General features: G+C 37.7%; 1 protein-coding gene and 1 long non-coding RNA gene across 3 annotated transcripts in view; one reads left to right on the top strand and one right to left on the bottom strand.

The window, feature by feature from the left end:
- Positions 1–19,367, top strand: part of CTPS2 (CTP synthase 2) — a 63,835-nt gene that overhangs the window by 12,010 nt on the left and 32,458 nt on the right. For both annotated transcript variants that reach the window (XM_064646683.1, XM_064646684.1), the window contains exons 8-13: positions 691–842; positions 1,088–1,220; positions 3,181–3,269; positions 3,802–3,896; positions 4,719–4,781; positions 5,393–5,436. In XM_064646683.1, the coding sequence (XP_064502753.1) occupies positions 691–842; positions 1,088–1,220; positions 3,181–3,269; positions 3,802–3,896; positions 4,719–4,781; positions 5,393–5,436 (576 nt within the window). The remainder of the gene's footprint in view (positions 1–690; positions 843–1,087; positions 1,221–3,180; positions 3,270–3,801; positions 3,897–4,718; positions 4,782–5,392; positions 5,437–19,367) is intronic.
- On the bottom strand, positions 10,208–12,854 carry LOC135410206 (uncharacterized). The gene is made up of 3 exons (XR_010428551.1): positions 12,648–12,854; positions 12,272–12,431; positions 10,208–10,451 (listed from the first exon to the last, which is right to left on the bottom strand). It is a non-coding gene; the product is annotated as an uncharacterized LOC135410206 (long non-coding RNA).

Raw genomic sequence — 19,367 nt, 5'->3', positions numbered from 1 at the left:
AATTACTGGCTTTCAACTAGACTTTGTGCTGCTGATCATCACCCTCTGGGCCCAGCCATTCTGACAGTTTCCTCACTGTCTGCTCATCCATACATGAACAGCTTGTCTATGAGGATCTTAGAGGAGATAGTGCTAAAAGCCTTCCTGAAGTCCAGTCCACTGCTCTCCTCTTATCTGCCAGGCCAGTTACTTAATCATGAAAGTTTATCAGATTGGTCAAGTATGACCTTCCTTTGGTGAATCTATGCTGACTACTCCTGTTTATTTTCTTGTGTTTTGTGTGCCCAGAACTGGCTTCCAGGACAGTCATAACTAGTCCATGAAGACCATGTGCTGTTTTGTCCACAGTCTTCCTCTAAGTGGATTTTTATTTTATTTATTTCAAGTGAGTCCTCCCTCCTCTCTTGACTCTATGTACTGTCAAGACAAAAGCAGTGTCTTTAGCTTGTTTCAGGATTATAAGTCTCCATAGTCAGCACAGCTGTAACTTACAGCAGTTAGTGATTCTTTCTTAATGTTATATCCTTAGGATGGTAGCTGCCAAGCTGTCCTGCTCATTCAAAAGAAAAATATTTAAAAATTAGAATGTATATAGAAAGAAAAAATGCTTGTAGTATCCAAAAAATAGAATGTACGTTTCCTATGAAGAATTTTAGGTAAGTCTTTTTATGTTATGCTTTCTTTTGCTAGGTGATATTTATTCATGATGTTTCTTCTACTTACCGAGTACCAATCCTGTTGGAGGAGCAAGGCATCATTAAGTATTTTAAACAGAGGTTAAATTTACCTATTGATGACCAGCCAAGTGATCTTCTAATGAAATGGAAGAAAATGGCTTGCAGGTATTCTACATCCTGCTGCTTTTTTAATAAGTGTTTTAATTCAAGTTAGGTTTTTAGCTACTGTGAAGTCACCAGGCTGGACTGGAGTCCAGGTGCTGATCAACACCTGTGAATGGTCTAAGTTTAAAAACATGGTCGGTTAGGAAATTTTAGAAGATATTTTGTGGAGTTAAAGAAAAAGCAAACACTTAAAATGTTTTCTTTGTGAAATCTGATGTAGTAACTGAAAAACTTTTTTTTGTCAGATATGAAAGGTTGCTGAAGGTGTGTTCCATAGCCCTCGTTGGCAAGTACACCAAGCTAAGTGACTGCTATGCATCTGTTTTCAAAGCTCTGGAACACTCTGCGCTGGCAATTAATTACAAACTGGAGTTAATGGTGAGGATATTTCTGGCTTTTTCTTTCAGGAATACTTTGAATCTACTGTTGTATAATTCTGTGATACCCTACTAGTTCCCATCATGTGAGGCAGTTTTAATTCATGTGAAAATCAGAAAATGAATCATGCAGATAAATACAGACAGGCCAAGCATCTAATTTTTTAAAAGAAATGTTTACAGATTTAATTTTTTTTTTTTTTGGAACTAAAGTTATCTGAAGGGAACACTGAAGTTACCCAAAACTGGATCTGATGAAAAAACAGACTTTACCTGCAAATTTGTATTTACTATCAAAGTTAAATTTCACTTGTTCTCATGAGAAATGGTTTCGTGGTGGACTTGGCAGTGCTGGGTTAGTGGATGGTTTCAAGGATCCTTTCTATGATTCTGTGACTAGAAAAGGGCAAATGTTGTATCCATGTTAAAAAAAAAAAAAAAAAGAAAAGAAAAAGGCAAAAATGGCAGGTGGTCAGCCTCTCTTTATTCCTTGGGAAGATTATGAGCAAATACTACAAAAAGTTGTTTTTGTGTGTATGAAAAACAAAAAAGTGGGAACAGCTAGAATTGATCCCTGGAGATTTTTAGATCCTGGCTTTTGATGATCCTTAGCAACTTGCTCCAGTTTGAATTGGTTTGAGTAGAGGGTTGGGCTAGAGACCTCACAAGGTCCTTTCTGACTTATGTGATTCTGTCACTATAGTGTTACTGGCAGCTGCATGGTGGGAAATTTTTTTGATGTGTAAAATAGCTTTGCTTTTAGCAAAAAAGTGAAAGATGCCCTGTCTTCAAACACACAGCTTTGTGTGCAGCTGGTCTTAACTTTGGTGGGGCTTTTGCATTGACAAGCATGAGACTTGATGGTTGCTAAGCTCCAGTGCAGTGCTGAAAGGTTAACAAACAAGGGCTCCTGCCGTACTTACCTGCATGTCCTAACCTCCTTTTAGTGTTTTTGCCCAAAGGCTCTTGATAGAATGCCATGCTCTGAAGGAACTGCTTCATCTGAATGATGAAATGTTGATGCTGCTTGAAGTGATAAATGTACCTGCTCAATATCTTTGGCAAGGAAAACACAATTAACTTAAACTGTAATTAGTTTCTCTTTCTAACTTCCAAGCATGATAAAATGTCCTTTTAGTAGATCCTGTAGTATTCTAGTATTGAATAACAACATTCAGAAGTAGTTCTAGGAGGCAATCCTGTCTGTCTGGAAAATTGTCAGCAAACTTCTTGTCAGATTCATTTCTCTGCACATGGGTGAATTCTGTCAGTTCGGATGATCTCATTTTTGTGGAGGAGGGACTCTAGAGCAGGATGTGATTAATTACGTTATTCTGAGGAGAAGACTGACAAAACCCAGAATCCAGCTCTGATCTTTTGTGTCCCCAGTGCAGTACATAGCCACCTCACTTCACTCTAGTGGTACCTCAGGAACTGTGCTGCTTAATGGCACTAGAGACTCTAATGCAGGATTTCTAGTAGGGCATAGGTAATGTGTCTCCCTTTCTACACAACACTCCCCAGAAATGCCTTTTTCACAGACAATACAGGTTTATCCAATCTTATAATAAGATTAGATAAATGTGGCACCCAAAAGGCAGGGAAGTGAACATCCTGGCTATCAGGATAAGATCAGCACCACTCCTTGACTGGTTCCTGATTGCCATAGGGAGATAACCTGGGTACACAGTTATGTGAAGCATTCTAGCAAGTCTGATTGCCTGGAGGAAACCAAACAGGACTGTTGGCAGGCAGAACTTCTGAGGTATGTGCAAAAAAAGGGGCATGGATTGCTGCAACTGGAGCAAACACTGTGTCCTCAAAACAAGTACTGGGTCTTCAGTGAAGTTGTTACAGGTTTATTTGGAAATTCACTTGAAATGCTTAATAATTTTTCTTAATGCTTGATTATTCTTTCTGTGGAAGAAAAGACCATTTCATTGCCTATTTTTCTTTATTAGTACATAGATTCAACAGAACTTGAACGTTCTACAGAAGCGGAGAACTCAGTGAAATATCACCAGGCATGGCACAAACTGTGCAAAGCAGAGTAAGTGATGTTGGGTATTCTGTGTCCAAAATGCAGACCATGATATTGATTTCATATGCTGAAAAATGTTTCTGTAAATCAGATAATTTCTCAATGCATCCAAACTTCTGTTACTTATGTAAAGGGATATATTACGTGGTTGGTGACAAACTTCAGACATAGGAAATGAAGCATCAGCCTATACCCTCAAACTCTGCTTTATTCTCTTTAGACAAGTTGCAGTTGTTTAGTTGTTGGGTTAGGGATATTCTTGTTTTGACTTTTTGGATAGCTGGACTTTCTTTACGGTGTAGGTCAGTGAAAGGTGCTTGTAAATGCTGTTGACACTTTGCAAATGTCGAGAATTGGGGTGGGTAGATGAAACAAATCTCCAAATTTAGAGTTAAATTCTTTGTATTTGGAATCTTCATACAAAACATGCCTTTCATGCATTGTGCTTGCTTAGTTGCCTCAAAAGTCTTCAGTTTGTATGGATTTCCTCTGCTGGCTTGATTCTACATGTTAATTCTTTTATATATGGCTGTCATTACAGTGGCATTCTGGTCCCAGGAGGGTTTGGAATTAGGGGAACAGAAGGCAAACTCCAAGCTATCTCCTGGGCAAGATCAAAAAAAAAACCTTTTCTTGGTAAGATCATTAGAGTCAGAAATTACTGTGTTTTGCAGATGTATAGCAAGCTAAGTGATTCGATTAAAAAAAATAAAATTAACCCCACACTAGGGAAGGATTCTGTCTTAGGGAAGTATATATGATGTTGTGGATACTTGCCATGTAAATAATGCCCAGGGTCATAGTTGTGTACTACATCTGTATAAGGAAGAAAATGAAGACTATCCCTATTCTCAAGGTTTTACTGCTATGTTCACATTTTGAGTAGAGAGTCTTTGCTTCTCATTGTAATTAAAGCACTATAATTATATATGTTAAATAGTGTGCAGAAAACATAGGTGTCTTTGTTGGACACATTTGTTGTATTAGATTATTTTTGTTGATTTACTGATATATTTTATTGTGGTAAAGTCATCTGGCCTATAAGCTGAGTGCTGTTTGTGTAAATGCCTCTCAAAATTTCATTCCTACTCCACATTTCTTATGATTTTTTTAAGTTTCTGAGTAGCTGCCAAAGCAAACTTTGAATCTGGATATACCCAGGCTTTCAGGTTCTGTTTGTCTTTGCAGTAATTATTGGTAAAATAGACAGGAGGAAAAAAAATCTTTGAAAGGGCTTAAAGCACATAATTCTGTCACAGGTATTTACAGTGTGCCAAGTTTGAAGTGTGAACTTTACATTGAGCGGCGACTTTTGATTTAGCTTTTTATAAGTCTGTGCATATACACTGAGTACTAAGATTTCAAAGTAGTCAAGTCTAAGACAGAAGAGCAAGTACTTAGTCAGTCCTGCTTTGTCCTGTTAAATTCTGGGGGTTTTGTTTTTTTTTTTTTTTCTAGGAGTTTGCCTGGGAATGCAGTTAGCAGTTGTGGAATTTGCAAGAAACTGTTTGAATTGGAAAGGTGAGCTCAGTATACTAGTGTGAATATGATTTGCTTAGAAGAAGTTTTATTCTCTATGTGAAATGTATGTCTATTACTAGAACTATTTACAGATCCTATGATTGTTAGATACTTAGCTCTTGCAGCAAGATCATTTTCAGCTCTATATGCTGTGCAACCTCCCTGTGCAAGGGAGTAGGAATTCTTTATTATGCAGATTGCTTGAAACCTGTTTCTTGATCTATAGCGTAGGAGAAAGTGTGCTTACAGTTCACCTCTAGTCTCTTTCTGGAGTGTGGAGGTGGTGAGAAGTAAAAGTGGTTTTCTCATTTGCCTTCCTTAGACAGAGTAGAGAAACCACAACCACTGCAGTAGTAGTATGAAGAGATTTAGCTCATCAATGAATTTCTACTACTATGAGCTGAGAGGAAAGAGTTTTGGAAAGTAGGAAAGGGAATGTATGTGTCTGAGGTCATATACCTCCTGGGCTTGCTTCAGAAGTGGTGCAGTATGTGTTTCAATGTATGATTGTAGCTTAAATGCAGACAAGCCCTGAAATGCTACAGAACTGTTGCAAGTTTGTAGTGCATGTAGAACAAATGTACTGTGTTTACTTTGAATTTCTGTTTCAGATGCAAATTCTACAGAATTTGACCCAGACACAAAAAACCCTGTTGTGAGTACAGTTTTTCCTGCATATGTTTTGTGAACATACATTTTTGTTAAAAAGGGAGTTACCTCTGTGTTAGTTAAGATCTATATATATTTTTACGTGGTAGGACATGAGGTGTTTTCTGCTGTCCCTATTTAATATTGTTTAAAAAGGTATTTTCTTTTGATAGTGTCTTACCATTACCTGCTCACTTTTGTGAATTATCTTAACTTTACTTTTTTAATCTTTCTAATATTTTCCTGTAAACTGGCTGTAAACTGATCCTAGGATTAGACAATAATGATTAGGTTGGCTTTAGTAGGGATTAAAATATAAAAGGGAGCTGAAAAGTGTAGCACAAAGCTTTTATCAAAATATAAATTTATATAAAAAAGATAAGGATTAAATGGAAAGGGTTTGAAAAATTCTTGTGTTTCCTTTATATAAAATGCATAAATAATCACTACACCCCTCCTGCTGACTCATCTTACAGTCTTCCTTTTGACAAAAATTTCAGTGCTGCAGATAGAGCAGGGCTTTCTGCATCATATGCTGATGGTAGAATTTTAGTGAAGTTCATCACATCGTCACTGTAGTAAAACTTAAAAATGATCAGTGAACAAGGGGTTTAAAGACAATGAAAAAGAACAGAAAAATGTGAGAAATAAAGCAATATCTTGGTGTAAGATGTAAACATCTGTTCTAGTGACAAATTAAGTGGGTTGCTCATAGTGACCTACTGTTTCTATATGAACTTCCTTCAAAAGTGTTTTGTTGGGATTTGCAAGTGAAACTTCTTTTTTTCATGTCTGCTTAGTCTGAAATGTGCCAATAGGAGGGTTTTGAAGCATTTGACCTTTTTGACAAGGTTGTTTATTTCCATAGGAAAGATAACCTAGTCTGAACTTTTGAAGGTAAATTAAAGACCTAAAAGTTTTAGTGTAAGACTTGCTGCTAAAACTTCGTGGTGTTTGGAGATGTCCTCAGGTGAGCAAAGGTAAACTTTTGTGGCCTTGCCATCATGTAAGAGATCTCTTCCTTCCTCTTTCTTGAATTTGTGCAAAGACATACTGTTTCACTAGAGAGTTCAATTTCATGATAGCAATATGTTGTAAAATGTGGAAGATGTTGAACACTTACTGTAAATTCTTTTGGTATCAAGAAGGGAGAGTACAGAAGACTGATTCTGGGCTATCTTTGTTTTTAGAGCTTTTCGAGTGCCAGTTTTACGTAATTGTAATGAACTGGGTGATTTGCAGTTTGCATTCAAGGACAAGTAAGGTAGATATGTTAAAGAGAAAGTTATGTGGACATAAAGTTAAGGAAATATTAGAATGACTGTATGTGTCATAGAAGATTAATACATTGTTTACAAGGGAAGCAGTATGCTTGCAGTATGTATAATGGATATTCTTTTGTTCTGAGCTGCATTAAGGTTCTGAAGTTGGTTATTACCAGTCATATTTCAGCATCTTAATCTAATCTTTGACATTTCAGTTTTGGACAAGAAACAGATATAAATCATTCCAAGGGGGAAATTTGCACTACCAATAATTATAACTGCTAAATAATCTGCCTTAGCAGAGTCCATCTTGTGCTAAAAACTGTTTAGATATTCTATATAATCAATAAAAATGAATGGAAGAGAAGCACATTAGTGAAGCTTGTGAAATATCTAACCAATGTAGATGTTTCATTATGCAAGAAAGTTAATTGGAATGTATCAGCACCGATAATATCTTGTGATGCCACTGTATGCTAAGGACCAAAGCAGTGTACTTTTCTTTTGGTTCCTGCTCCTTTGGAAACTGAAGGGGGTGAAGAAAGGTACTGGAGAGGCAGTAGTTCCTTTTATTTTTAAGAAAAAGACAAAAGTTGGAATATGCAGCTTGGTGCGAACCCAGGGCCACCATAAAATGTGCAGCTGCTTACATCCTTTCTTAATTTGCCAAGCATTCAGCTACTCAGAACTGTACTTAGCAAAGCCGAAAGTTTCTTCTAAAATAGTTAGAAAATATCTTGGTCTTCTTTGCTTCCCCTTTATCTGCATCTATGGAATTTTGAACCTTTTTATTAGAAATAAAAACTGAGATTATCAGGTAATCGTGTACCTCAGAATTACGGAGAATCATAGAACCATTGAGGTTGGAAAAGACTGCCCAGATCATTGAGTCCAACCTTTGACCAGTCACCACCTTGTCAACTAGACCATGGCACTAAGTGCCACGTCCAGTCATTTCTTGACCACCTCCCGGGATGGTGACTCTACCACCTTCCTGGACAGTCCATTCCAATGCCTGACAAACCTTTCAATGAAGAAATTCTTTCTGTCGTCCAACCTTAACCTCCCTTGGTGCAGCTTGAGGCTGTTTCCTCTTGTCCTGTCACTAGTTGCATGGGAGAAGAGGCCAGTCCCCACCTGGCTACAATCTCCTTTCAAGTAGTTGTAGAGAGCAATAAGGTCACCCCTGAGCCTCCTTTTCTGCAGGCTAAACAACCCCAGCTCCCTCAGCCACTCCTCACAGGACTTGAGCTCCAGACCCTTCACCAGCTCTGTTTTCCTTCTCTGGGCATGCTCCAGCATCTCAATGTTTTTCTTGTAGTGAGGGTCCAAAACTGGGCACAGGACTCAAGACACGGCCTCACCAGTGCTGAGTACACGGGGACAATCACTGCCCTGGTCCTGCTGGCCACACTATTGCTGATGGAGGCCAGGATGCCTTTGGCCTTCTTGGCCACCTGGGCACACTGCTGGCTTGTGTTCAGCCATTGTCAGCCAACACCACCACGTCACCTGGGCAGCTTTCCAGCCACTCTTCCCCAAGTCTGGAGCAATGCCAGGCATTGTTCAGTAGGGAAGGTGAGGGAGGTACATGAGCTCTGAGCACAGCCCCTCAAGTTCTTCATCTCACCTTGGTTGATTATTTGCAGGTGATGTTTCCATTAAGTATTCTTAAGCTTTCTACTTTACTTTATAGCCTTTTTGGAAAATAATGATAGATGAATTGTTAGTGTCCTTTGCAGGAAGGTGACTGTTCAGAAAAGTAATGATTTGCTTGAGCGTAGTGCTTGGTATGAATTTTCTCATACCAGTGATAATTTGGTAATTTGGCAAATGCTAATTTCAAAAATAACTCCTTTAAAGGGAAACTGTGTAGTTTGTGAACTGCTAATGAACTGGATTCACTGGATGGACAAAAAGTCATTTGTTTGTTCCATTTCCCTCATCTTCCTCCATTATTAAATTTTTTTTTAACGAGCCTTTAAATTATTGTCTTTGTCAATTTTATTGCAACTGCATCTAATACTTCTCTAGAGGAAAAAAAAAAAGACTCTTTCCAGAAATAATTGCAATGCTTTTTTCTTTTTTTTCCCTTTGATTTAAAAAAGCTAATTTTAATTGTGACTGTTGTTCTTCGTGACCTATTGCACCTTGTATAGGATCATGAAACTGAATTTATTGCAATGGATAAAATTGCGTTTTCTGTATAGTCAAGAAATGCAGAAATATATTTTGCCAGTAGGTGACACTCTTAAAACATGTTTAGTTCTTGGTGCCCATGTTTCCTCTTCAGGATCTCAGTAACCTTATTGAATTCCAAAATTTCTAAGGTCGTCTAAGAGATATAAAGGAGCATGTCTCACTCACACAAAAGCACCTCCTAAAGTTCTGCGATGTACTTAGGTGTGTAAAGTAACTACCACAGCTTAGTAAGTGAATAGGCAGGTGGTGTATTTAGTTTTGAAATCGAAGCATGCTGTTAATTGAGAATTTTTTTTCATAAACCAGAAAAAAGTAATAAATATTATGATTTTCTTCCAAGAAACAATATATTTCAACAACTAATGGGTTTTTGTAAAAGAATGGCCTGAATGCCTGCTAGAACATTCATATCATGTCTACGCATAGTATTTTTTGAGGCTTCTATTCATGCATCACTGGTGTGTAGTACTTCTCATTTCATGGAGGGAAAATTCAGGGATAGGAACCACAGTCATATGGGGTCTTGAATGCACTTGACAGACTTTGCAATTAATCTGAGTCTTTAAGTCCTTAAGTAACTCTGAGATCTAATTAATCAAGATAATGGAGGGTGCTGGTGCCAAAATTCCGTCCGAAGTTCCAAGTTATCTAGCAGGATTAGCGCCTAATCTGCTGATTACTTGCCTGCAAAATTTTCATTCTTCTCATTTCTCTTCTTTGACTAATTTCTTCTTAAGGTAAATAATAATGCCCATAAATTACTTGTGGGAAAACACATCTGTCACAGGAATCATGCAATGAAAAGGTTAAAGCTTCACCAGAGAAAGGCAATGAATGTTTTAGTTGCAAAAGCAATCCCTCAGTTTATATACATAATTACCTATTACAGGAGTAATAACAAAAAAAAAGTAACCTACTTACATAAATATAATTTAATGTTGCAATTATCATACTTGGCATTGTTACATTGTTACTGAAAATAAGTACTTCATGTTCTAAAAAATTGAACTGTTTGCCCTATGGCAGTGTTGTCTTATGTAATGATGAAACTGAACTGGGAGGAGTATTGGATGGTATCCACTAGGGAATGCTCCTCAAATGGAATGCTACATCTTTCTTTTTGTGTGTTATAGAAACCGTGTGATTTGAATTGCTCTAGCGGTCCAAATAGTAGCTCAGGTAAAGCAGGGTTTGTTAAATGACACCTCAGATGTAGCGTGAAATAGAAACAGGTAGTTCTGAACTAATTGCAAGGCATTTCAGCTGGAAAGTGTGGCTGGTGAGTATGCAGGAAACACAATACAGACACGCTTCGTTATCTGTTAAATCTTTATTCCATATGTTTTAAAATAATAACAAATCTGTGGGTTTAGATGTATGAATAACATAAACAAATGCCAGGCTCTTCTTCAGTGCAGTGATATTTGTTCTTGCAGATGCCTTACTGTCCTCTATTAGTTATCCTTTTTATAAGCATCACAAACTCATCAAAGCTGACACTTCCATCATTATTTTTGTCCAACGATTTAATTATGTTATCAAGTGAGAATTGATCCTGTTTTTATAGGACAAGAATTAAGGAAAAAAAGAAGAATGAAATAAGTAGATTGCCATGACTATTTCCCTATTAAGAATGTTGGTTGCCAAGAAGTGACACAGTCAATAATAATCAGTGCTATTTGAAGTAACACTAGTAGTGTTGTATTTACTAGTTTGACTGGTTAAACTAGAAGTACAGCTTGCTATTGTCTGCCAAAAATGTTAACAAAGAGGCAATGACCATTTGGGAAATACCAAGTATTACTCAGTCTTGTTGGGGTAAATTTGGAATGTATGAAACAGCAGGTGGTATAGCTGCATCATGTACACAGTCACCAATGAAAAATTAACATGCATACCACCTACTCCTTTATTAGATACTAATTTGGGCCCTGCATGCACTATTTGAAAAGGTGTTGCTACTTTCTTTACTCTTTGGGCCAGGATCTGAGAGTCTCTTTCCTTCCCCTTTTCCCCTCTTCGTTAGGGATACTGTACTGTACACTGTTGAAAAAATTTTGATAGTGTATTAAATCTAGTTTAGATTATTAGCTTCTTTTATATGTTGTGTCTGGTAAGAGTGCATGTAACATCCTGATGCAATGAGTATTCTGATAACAACCCTGATCAGACTAATTAAATAATATAAACCAAATTTGAAGTTATAATTTAAATTCTTGAAATGTTTTCTTTTTTAATACCTTTTATCTATGTGTGCTTTGTAATGGCCTGTTATGTTTTTATGTTGATTTATTATGGTGCCATAAATTTTTGCAAATAGACCAGTTGCTTGAAAATGTCTGAAGTTCAGATAGAAAACATCAGTATTGCTTTTTCTGAACAATTCCATATCTGCATATCTGGCAAAATGGGTGTTCTGCTAAATGATCTCTAGCTAATATAAAATGCATCATATTTCTGAATTTGCTATCACATTTCTATTAATTTTTGACAATTAATTTCTAACATGTTTTTTAAGGGGAAAAAACCCACACCAACCTTTGTGTTTTGTTAATAAGCCATTTCATGTTAATTGAAATGACTAAATTAGATTACTGTGATTCTCAAAATACTGGATTTTTCTGTTGGGATGCCACTTATTTCAGACCTTTAGCAAAAATGGGTTCTGTCAGCTATCCAAAACACAGTATTTAGGGATTTGTTTGTCTAGCAAAAGAATCTAAATTGAGTCCTAATGCAGTTCAGGAAAGGCTTGGCAGAGAATATATATGAAATCAGAATCTAGATTTTTTTCCAGCTACAGGAAATGGGTGTTTCTCTAGACTAGTGGAATTTATTTTCTTTATTTGACATCTTTCCAGAATGGCAAACCTTCTTTTATTTTGTGATAGTGGGAACTTAATCTAGATAGAAATTGGCTGAGATCTCTTGCTTCTAAATGTGTCCTACTGTTTTACTTGGTTTATAAATTTTTCTTCTCTGTATTTTCTAGATTCAAGATTAATTATTTAGACTGAAACAACAAATATTTTATAAGACTCAGATGCAATATTTTAAGTGAAATTTGGCTTACATTAAAAAAAAACCCCAAAAACCAAACCAAACCAACCCATAAAAAACCCTCCCCAAAACAGCTTTCTTAGGGTTTTTGCATTTAGTTTCATAAGTCTTTGTTATAAACTCCATGGTCAGGTATCTTTTTGGAACTACTGTTCGTTAAATGAAGTTTTATAAGGCAAACCTTATTAAAGAATTATTTATAGAGTCAGTGAAACTGTTTGGGCACAATAATCTGCCTTGAACATCATTGCTTGTATTTCCTTTCTCCTATCCATTTGATAGGAAGCACAGTAAATAAATAAGAGTGTAACTTACCTTCAGGTACTGTGCAAATTGATTCTGAAGTAGGTTTTTCAACCCCCCAATGGACAGTGCACTGGTGCTGCCCTCCATTAAAGCATACTGGGTAAAATACTTCAGAAGATTTTCATTGAGTAAATGTTCCATGTTTCTCAGATGTTGTCTTGAAGAATAACTGTAAACAAAGCAGATAATAGCAATCCTCAGAATTCAAAATATATCTGACATGCTCTTCATTGTTTTACTAACCATGTGAAATGATTAATACTTAACCTAGATGAAAGAGCTGAGCTTTTTTCTGTAAAATTAGATCAACTCTGCCAAGAAAAGAAATTATCTAAGTTAGGTCCAAGGATTTGAAACACCCAGTATATGTTTAGGTTATGCTTACCTCACTCAGAATCTGGAGCTTTCAAATGTATTCGGCAGAAGTGAGAGTTTCAGATTGGGGTAACCTTTATAGTTGCTTGTGTGCTCCACCCTAATTATGAAACTGGCATTTGTCATTGAGTCAGTGCACTAGTTACTGTGTTTTCAATAGTCAAAGGAATAGGATACTTTAGCTGCAGAAATGACTAATTTTTTTTTATCTTTGAAATGTCATCATTCTCCACTGCACTTGATGTAGGTTTACTTGGTCTTTGTAGGTGATCCTGTAGAGGTTTTCTCACTTGAATTTTTGTGTTTTACACTTCAAGATGAACCACACTCAAAGAAGCCTGAAACAAACTCCTATGGGGATATATATAGCATTTGTTATTATAGTGGCCTTTTTGAAAATAGTAAATATAAATTTGTTTTAAAAAGATCCAGATAAATAACATATTAAGAAGCTACTTGCTCTCTGTGTGAGCAGATAATCACCAATTGCAAGGACACTTCTCCAAATTTTGTGCTGTTTCTTAGCACAGGAAAGTGATGAATTTCCTCTGAGATAAAATTTTGGTTGCTCTTATTCAGAATCAAAACACTCCATTACGTGAATGAAAAAAGACTGAAACATTCTAAATGAGAAAGTTGAATTTAAGGTTCTGAAAAAACTTCTTGGGAACAGTTTGATAACTGAGTATTGTGTTCTACAGGTTCTGAATATTCCGTTCTGAATGTTCCAATTTATCATGTTCCACTGATGATCTGTGGGACATTTTGATATTCAGCCTGTGGTTGATGCTTCATGACCCAACACTGCTGATTTTGCAACTGCTGAGTTATTGGCTCTGGCTGTGGTTTCTATGTGTGGTTTCTAATCTGCCTGCTGTCTGTTATGTTTGTTTTTTTGGTGCTTAGTCCGAGGCCCACTAACTAGATTTTTCACCCTATCCATCACTTCTTGAGAATCACTAATCAATGTATCACTTATAACTGAGCAAGAGCTTTGTGGGTCTGTAGGAGATGGATGGGTTCAAAGGGACGGTTTTGGAACTGCAGGTGTATGGGTGTAGGATTCCATGACAGGTAAGCAGGAGGGAAGACCAGAGAAGACCAGGCAAACTTTGCTAGATAAATCATGTAGATAATGCACCTTGCATTTAGCATCCCGTTTGAATTTCCTTGTACTTACTTCCCAAAATGTCAGGGAGATGAGAAGGTCCTCCAGAGATCACATAATTCATTCTTCCCTTTGCCCTGGAGTGGGATCACCAGTGTTTATGTTGGATATATGCTGAATGTATTCTTAAATGCTTTAAATAGTGGGGACTTCACAACCTTCTTGTCTGGTCTATTCTTTGTGGTTCCTTATCTTACTATTAGACTGTATTACTGTATGTCCACAAGCCTTGTTGCATTGAAGCCCTTTGCTTTTCCTGTCTCCATAGATAGGGAAAAGAGACCTATCATCTTCCTTCTTAAAATGGCCTTTAACATCAGCCAAATTTCCTGTCCTCTTTTTTTTTGATACAGAAATCCTTGCTAGTTTAGTATTCCTTTGTGAGTCCTACTTCTTGGATCTGCTCATCTTTTCTTGACTTTCTTCAGTTGGTTCCCATCTTGAGGTGTCATCTCCAAAGTTGTACCACTTGTTGACTGCTCTGGGTGCTCATGGTTTTTCAGATTTAAATAGTTCCTGAGGCATCAGCAACTGCTTTATCCCTTTTGGAAGTGGTGCTGGGAAGCTGGTGTGCCTGATCTATATTGTTGACATTGCAAAATTTAAGTGTTCAAATTACTTGTCTTTGTACCTAAGGCACCTCCCTGAGTTGAAAATGTAGTAGTATGGAAAAATTGTGTTTCAAGGGATTACAACTTAAGAAATTCAGCACATTAACCTTGTTAATTTGTTAAGGGTTCATTAAAGAACACTCTCTAATTGCAAAATAGCATAACTAGTTCTACTGAAACATCTTCCTGTGAGAGACTGATGTCTGGAAATTTAGGTGATCTGCTGAAGAGTTGTGTAAAAATCAGGGGAGGAATCTATTCTCCTTAGGTCAGCTTTATTCACAAGGCACTGTAATCTAGAGGCTATCTGAATGTGAGACTGGTGGAGCTGGGATTTGTAGTTTGATCTCCCATCTCTGTTCTCTTCAATAGTTTGTGTGGCATCTCTGAATTCTGTATTGGAATCAGCCCCAGAACTCAGTTTGACAGGTCCCAGGATGTTGTCTTTGCCAGAAGACCCCTTTGTAGGACATCAGTTCTATTCTGAAATAGGTCCAGCTTATTCAGCACAGCCCAGTAGTGGTAGAACTACAGATGTAATGAATTCTGGTCACTGATTAAGAATTTGAACTAAAGTAGGGGAACATAAGTTACTGTTGCTGCTGTTAGATGATGTGTGACTAGCAGACATCAGCATTTATCTGTGCTATAGAACACCACTTGAAGCTTTGAAGTCTGTGCAAGCTGACTCCCAGTGTAGAAGCTGGAGTCTAGCTTTGGTTACAGTGTTTTGCTGTTCTTTCTTGAATATATGAAAATATATCATTCCTGCAGTTTATGACATAATTGAATTGGGTTTGCCCTGAGCTAGAGAAATCATGTTAGTAAGCATAATAGCCTTTTGGAATTGACATTTTTATTGTAGCTTAGGTACAAAGCCATTAGCAAAAAGAGAACTAAGTTGGTGATGTCTTGTAAGACTGTTTAGGGATGCATGTCACGTGTCCCTGTGCTGGTTGTGGGTCATTTTCTTTCAGTGATGGTGTGTGCAGATTCAGTATTCACTCAAAATCACCTGTTGGTGAGTATTGCCCTAATAAACTGGTTTGCTGGCATATTTGGAGCAAGCAATTCCAGTCATATTGGAGAGTAAGAGAATACAACATGCAGGGATGATTGAAGTTTGGACACCACTGCTAGTGGTAGGAGGGGTGAAATTTATGGCATCATGGTCATATGCATTTAATGATGGATGAAGTGGGGTGGTAACTCAACTGCTGTCTCTTTTGCCCTTGTCGCATCCTTCCTGCCAACCATTGATGTCTGAATGGTATGGGAATCTGTGCTCCTTGTTTACCTTAACATGCTGGACTATAAATTGGGTTGGTCTACAAGTGGATTTCTGTGCCATTCACTGACACTGTTGGAAGGGACAGGGCACCTTCCACAGGGGTGGGGCTGTCACCCCGAGGGCAGCAACTATCTCAATCATCCTGTTTAATCCTCCAGTGATGGGTTAACACCCTAACCCTCCAGTACTTTTCCAGCTGCTTTGGTGTGTTTTATTGTAGCAGCACCACTGTTACTTGTATGTGAACCCAACTACTTTAAAGGTAGTTGAGGAATCTCTGTGAGGTTTATGTTGCAGCCTGGCTGCAGTATTGATGTCTGCTGTCAAGGTGACGTTTGCTGTAATTGAGAACATATATTTGTGGATGTTGAGCCTTTGAAAAGAAAGAGCAAGAGGTGGCTTTGTCCTTAGCATTCACTTATTTCTACTTGTATACTGCTTGTACATCATCTCTAGCTTCCATACATCTGTTACTAGCTCAAAGCCCTTTGTTAACTTTGCATACTTTCTGAGGTGGAAGTGAAGAAAGATGATGGGACAATTGAAGTAAATTGGGCTGCATTAGGGACTCTGTGGAACGTACTGTTCCTTATCTGATTTGCAAAGAAATCTTGCACAGGTGTCAAATAAGTTTGATTTCTTATTGAGTAAAGAGGTAGAGCAGAACCTGTATAGAAGTAATGCTAATACAAAGAATGTGCATATGTCTGTGCCTATTTTAAAGTACCAATCCCTATGCTGCATCAGAAGTTAAATGTTGGATACAATGCAAAAATGGTAGTAATATTTCTTTTTAAATAGTTGTATTGTAACTAATTGCAAATGAAGCCGTGGAGATGCAGGTGTCTGCTGCTACCATGGTGTGTGTTCATTTCAGCTGTAAGAGCTTTGGTGAGTTCTGCAGAGAATCAGTGCTGCAACTGTAGTCAGTCATCTTCAGACATTCTTGACCTGTTTGAAAAAAGGAAAAGGATTTAAAGCCGAGATATTGAGAGTCTAATGCATAGGACTTTTTTCAAGTTGTACGTTGGCAGATGTTGGGAACTAGCTCTGTAGTGCAAATTGGGGAGTTGCGATAGAACTTTTCAGTGCTGCCAGTTGGGTTCTTACTGTTAGGGTAGGAGGAGACAAAGGACTGACAGAGAGAAAAGGAACATCCAGTGAATAAACTTTCTGAAAAAAATCAAATAGTTATGGGTGAGAAGTTCAGCAAACTAAACTACAGCGAATGTAGAGAACCTGGCATTGCTTTGAGGGATGGAACTGTAAGATGGAAGTTGGGGATGAGTTGTAAAATCCTTTATGTGTCACGGGTGACGCATTCTTTATATTAAAATTGCCATTGTTTGTAAAACCTCTAGTGGTGACGTGTTAAAGGGTTGTCTCATCTCACAAATTACACTTGAACTATATGGGTTATCCTGACAAGAGTCTCTTGCAGGCCCTCCCTTGTGACATATACCTAATGAGATGTTGAAGGTGTCTCCCTAAACAGGACTGGGTGCGACTGCTGCAGGGATGAATGATTTAATAAGATGCATTGTTTGTAGTCAGCTTTAAATTGGTGATGTGTTATTCATTGTAGCTATATGTGTCAGCTGTTGCTGCCATACGGGCACATCTGGCAGCCAAACTATTATTTTGCTGAAACTCCCTGTGATGTAGATATTCTTTATTGCACAAGATAGTTTTGAGGGAGAATGTGTCTCAATAGGAGGTTTTATCCTTCCGCTTTGTGAACCTTGACTCGTGCAGCAGTGCAATACAGTTGTTACTGCTGTGGCTGAAATTTGCAGCTAGTGTAATTGCTAAAACTCTAAAACCTTTTGTTCCATACTAAACTCACATTTGTTTTTTGAAATGCTTAAAGTGATCAAAAATGTGTAAATCTCCATTCTGGAAAAGCATGTATGGATTTATGGAGGAGGGATTTTTGTGGAGTTTCAGGTAGGGCAAAGGAAGTATTAGTAAGGTACACTAGCAGGTTTGTTTTGTTTGTGTTGATATTAAGTCTTCTCTCAGCTGTCCTTTGACCCTGGAGATGCCTGGACTCTCTAGACGTCACAGCTGTATCTAAGACCCTTTCTTCATCCTATAAACAAAATCTATGAGGAGAGATAGTGTAGTTCATTTTCACATTGAGTGTGTAGATCATTTTCAGAGCATTTTTTCTGCTCTCAATGATGCAACCCGATGGACTGTTCAAAAGAGATCTAGAGGTGCACCTAATAAACCACATGGGCACATGATTCAGGAATTACATGGCACTGAGATGCCTAAATCTCACAGTGTGAATATACCAATAAGAAGCTCCTTTATTCAGCTTTTTTTCTTGCCTAGAAATAGCTATAGTCTCTTTTCATGCAAGTTCAGGACTACTGTCTGTCAATGTAATAATTCTAGTCAGAGTCAGGAATGACATACCTCGTTGTCTCGATCTGGAAGGATCTAATCCATTATGTATTCTTATAGTTTACTTAATATGATTTAATGGACAGGGGCCTGATACAGTATGAGTTAGTGATGCTTTCTTTTAAAGGCAGCCTACAGCTTGAGATGGTATGGTGACATGATAAGATAGTCCTGATTCTCTTTGTGAGCATGTGGGAAAGGTAGAGAATCCTGGGTTCTGGCTTCTCTCTCTGAAACAATTTTGCCTTTTATATTAAACAGCAGGAACTGATAGAATGAATATTCTGATGTCAGTTAACAATGTTCAAGCCTCTACAAATCAGGCACCGAGGTCTTTTATCAGAGTTGTGCTGCAGTGACCCTTTAGGTCGCTCTGAACCTGCTGCAGCTGTGCTGACCTTGCTGCTGAAGTGGAAGGGAATTATTGAGACAGTGCCACAATACTGAACTAAAGGTTCTTGTGTTAGATAATGACCACCTGCATTCCTCCAGGAACAGGTAAGTTTGGGGAAAACAGCACCAACCATGAGAGGTGCTCTTAGGAAGAAAGAAATGGAGGTCATTTTGCCAGGCTTCTTTGGTAGAAACCTCTGAATCTCTCTGTTCAATTTTTTTACCTTCTGCACTGTGTAGATGGGTCAAGCCTTGCTGGCCTGGTCAGACACAGCAGCACAAAATGGGGAGGCAGAGAAATAAATCACGTCGTGGTAAGAACCTTGGAGCTCTCTCTTTGATTCAGAAAAAGATGTGCTTATCTGCACCATTTGAGCTCCAGAAGTTACTAATTCTGTCAGAAGTCTGAAACTGAGCCATGCCATGTAAAGTCAGATTATTAGTAGTATTCTGGGGAATGTTTCATTATCAGTGTGAAATATAAAAAAAATGATGCTACAGAGTAATGGCTTTACCTTTGGCATAGAAATCACTCATCTGTTAGGATTCTGATGTATCATTATCTAGATATAATAGATGTTTGCTAAATTATTTCCAAAGGAAGACTGTCAAAATGACCATGAATAACTCTCAGTTCTCTCTGATATGAGAATTTGGGACAATGGGGAAGCAAAAGGCTGCTAGAGAAGTCTCCCCTGTCTTCTCTTTTGACCAAGTCAAGAGTTAATGTGGAACATGAGAGAAAACCAAAGATGAAATCAGAGGGAACTAATGAGGCTTATGAGAGGAGTAGCTGTTGTCTAACTAACAGCATAGAGCAATCGGTTATCTATTTTATAAGTGACTATGGCCTCT

The sequence above is a fragment of the Pseudopipra pipra genome, chromosome 2 (assembly GCF_036250125.1).
Source record: "Pseudopipra pipra isolate bDixPip1 chromosome 2, bDixPip1.hap1, whole genome shotgun sequence".
Classification (NCBI taxonomy): domain Eukaryota; kingdom Metazoa; phylum Chordata; class Aves; order Passeriformes; family Pipridae; genus Pseudopipra; species Pseudopipra pipra.
This window is presented reverse-complemented; position numbering and strand designations above follow the sequence as displayed.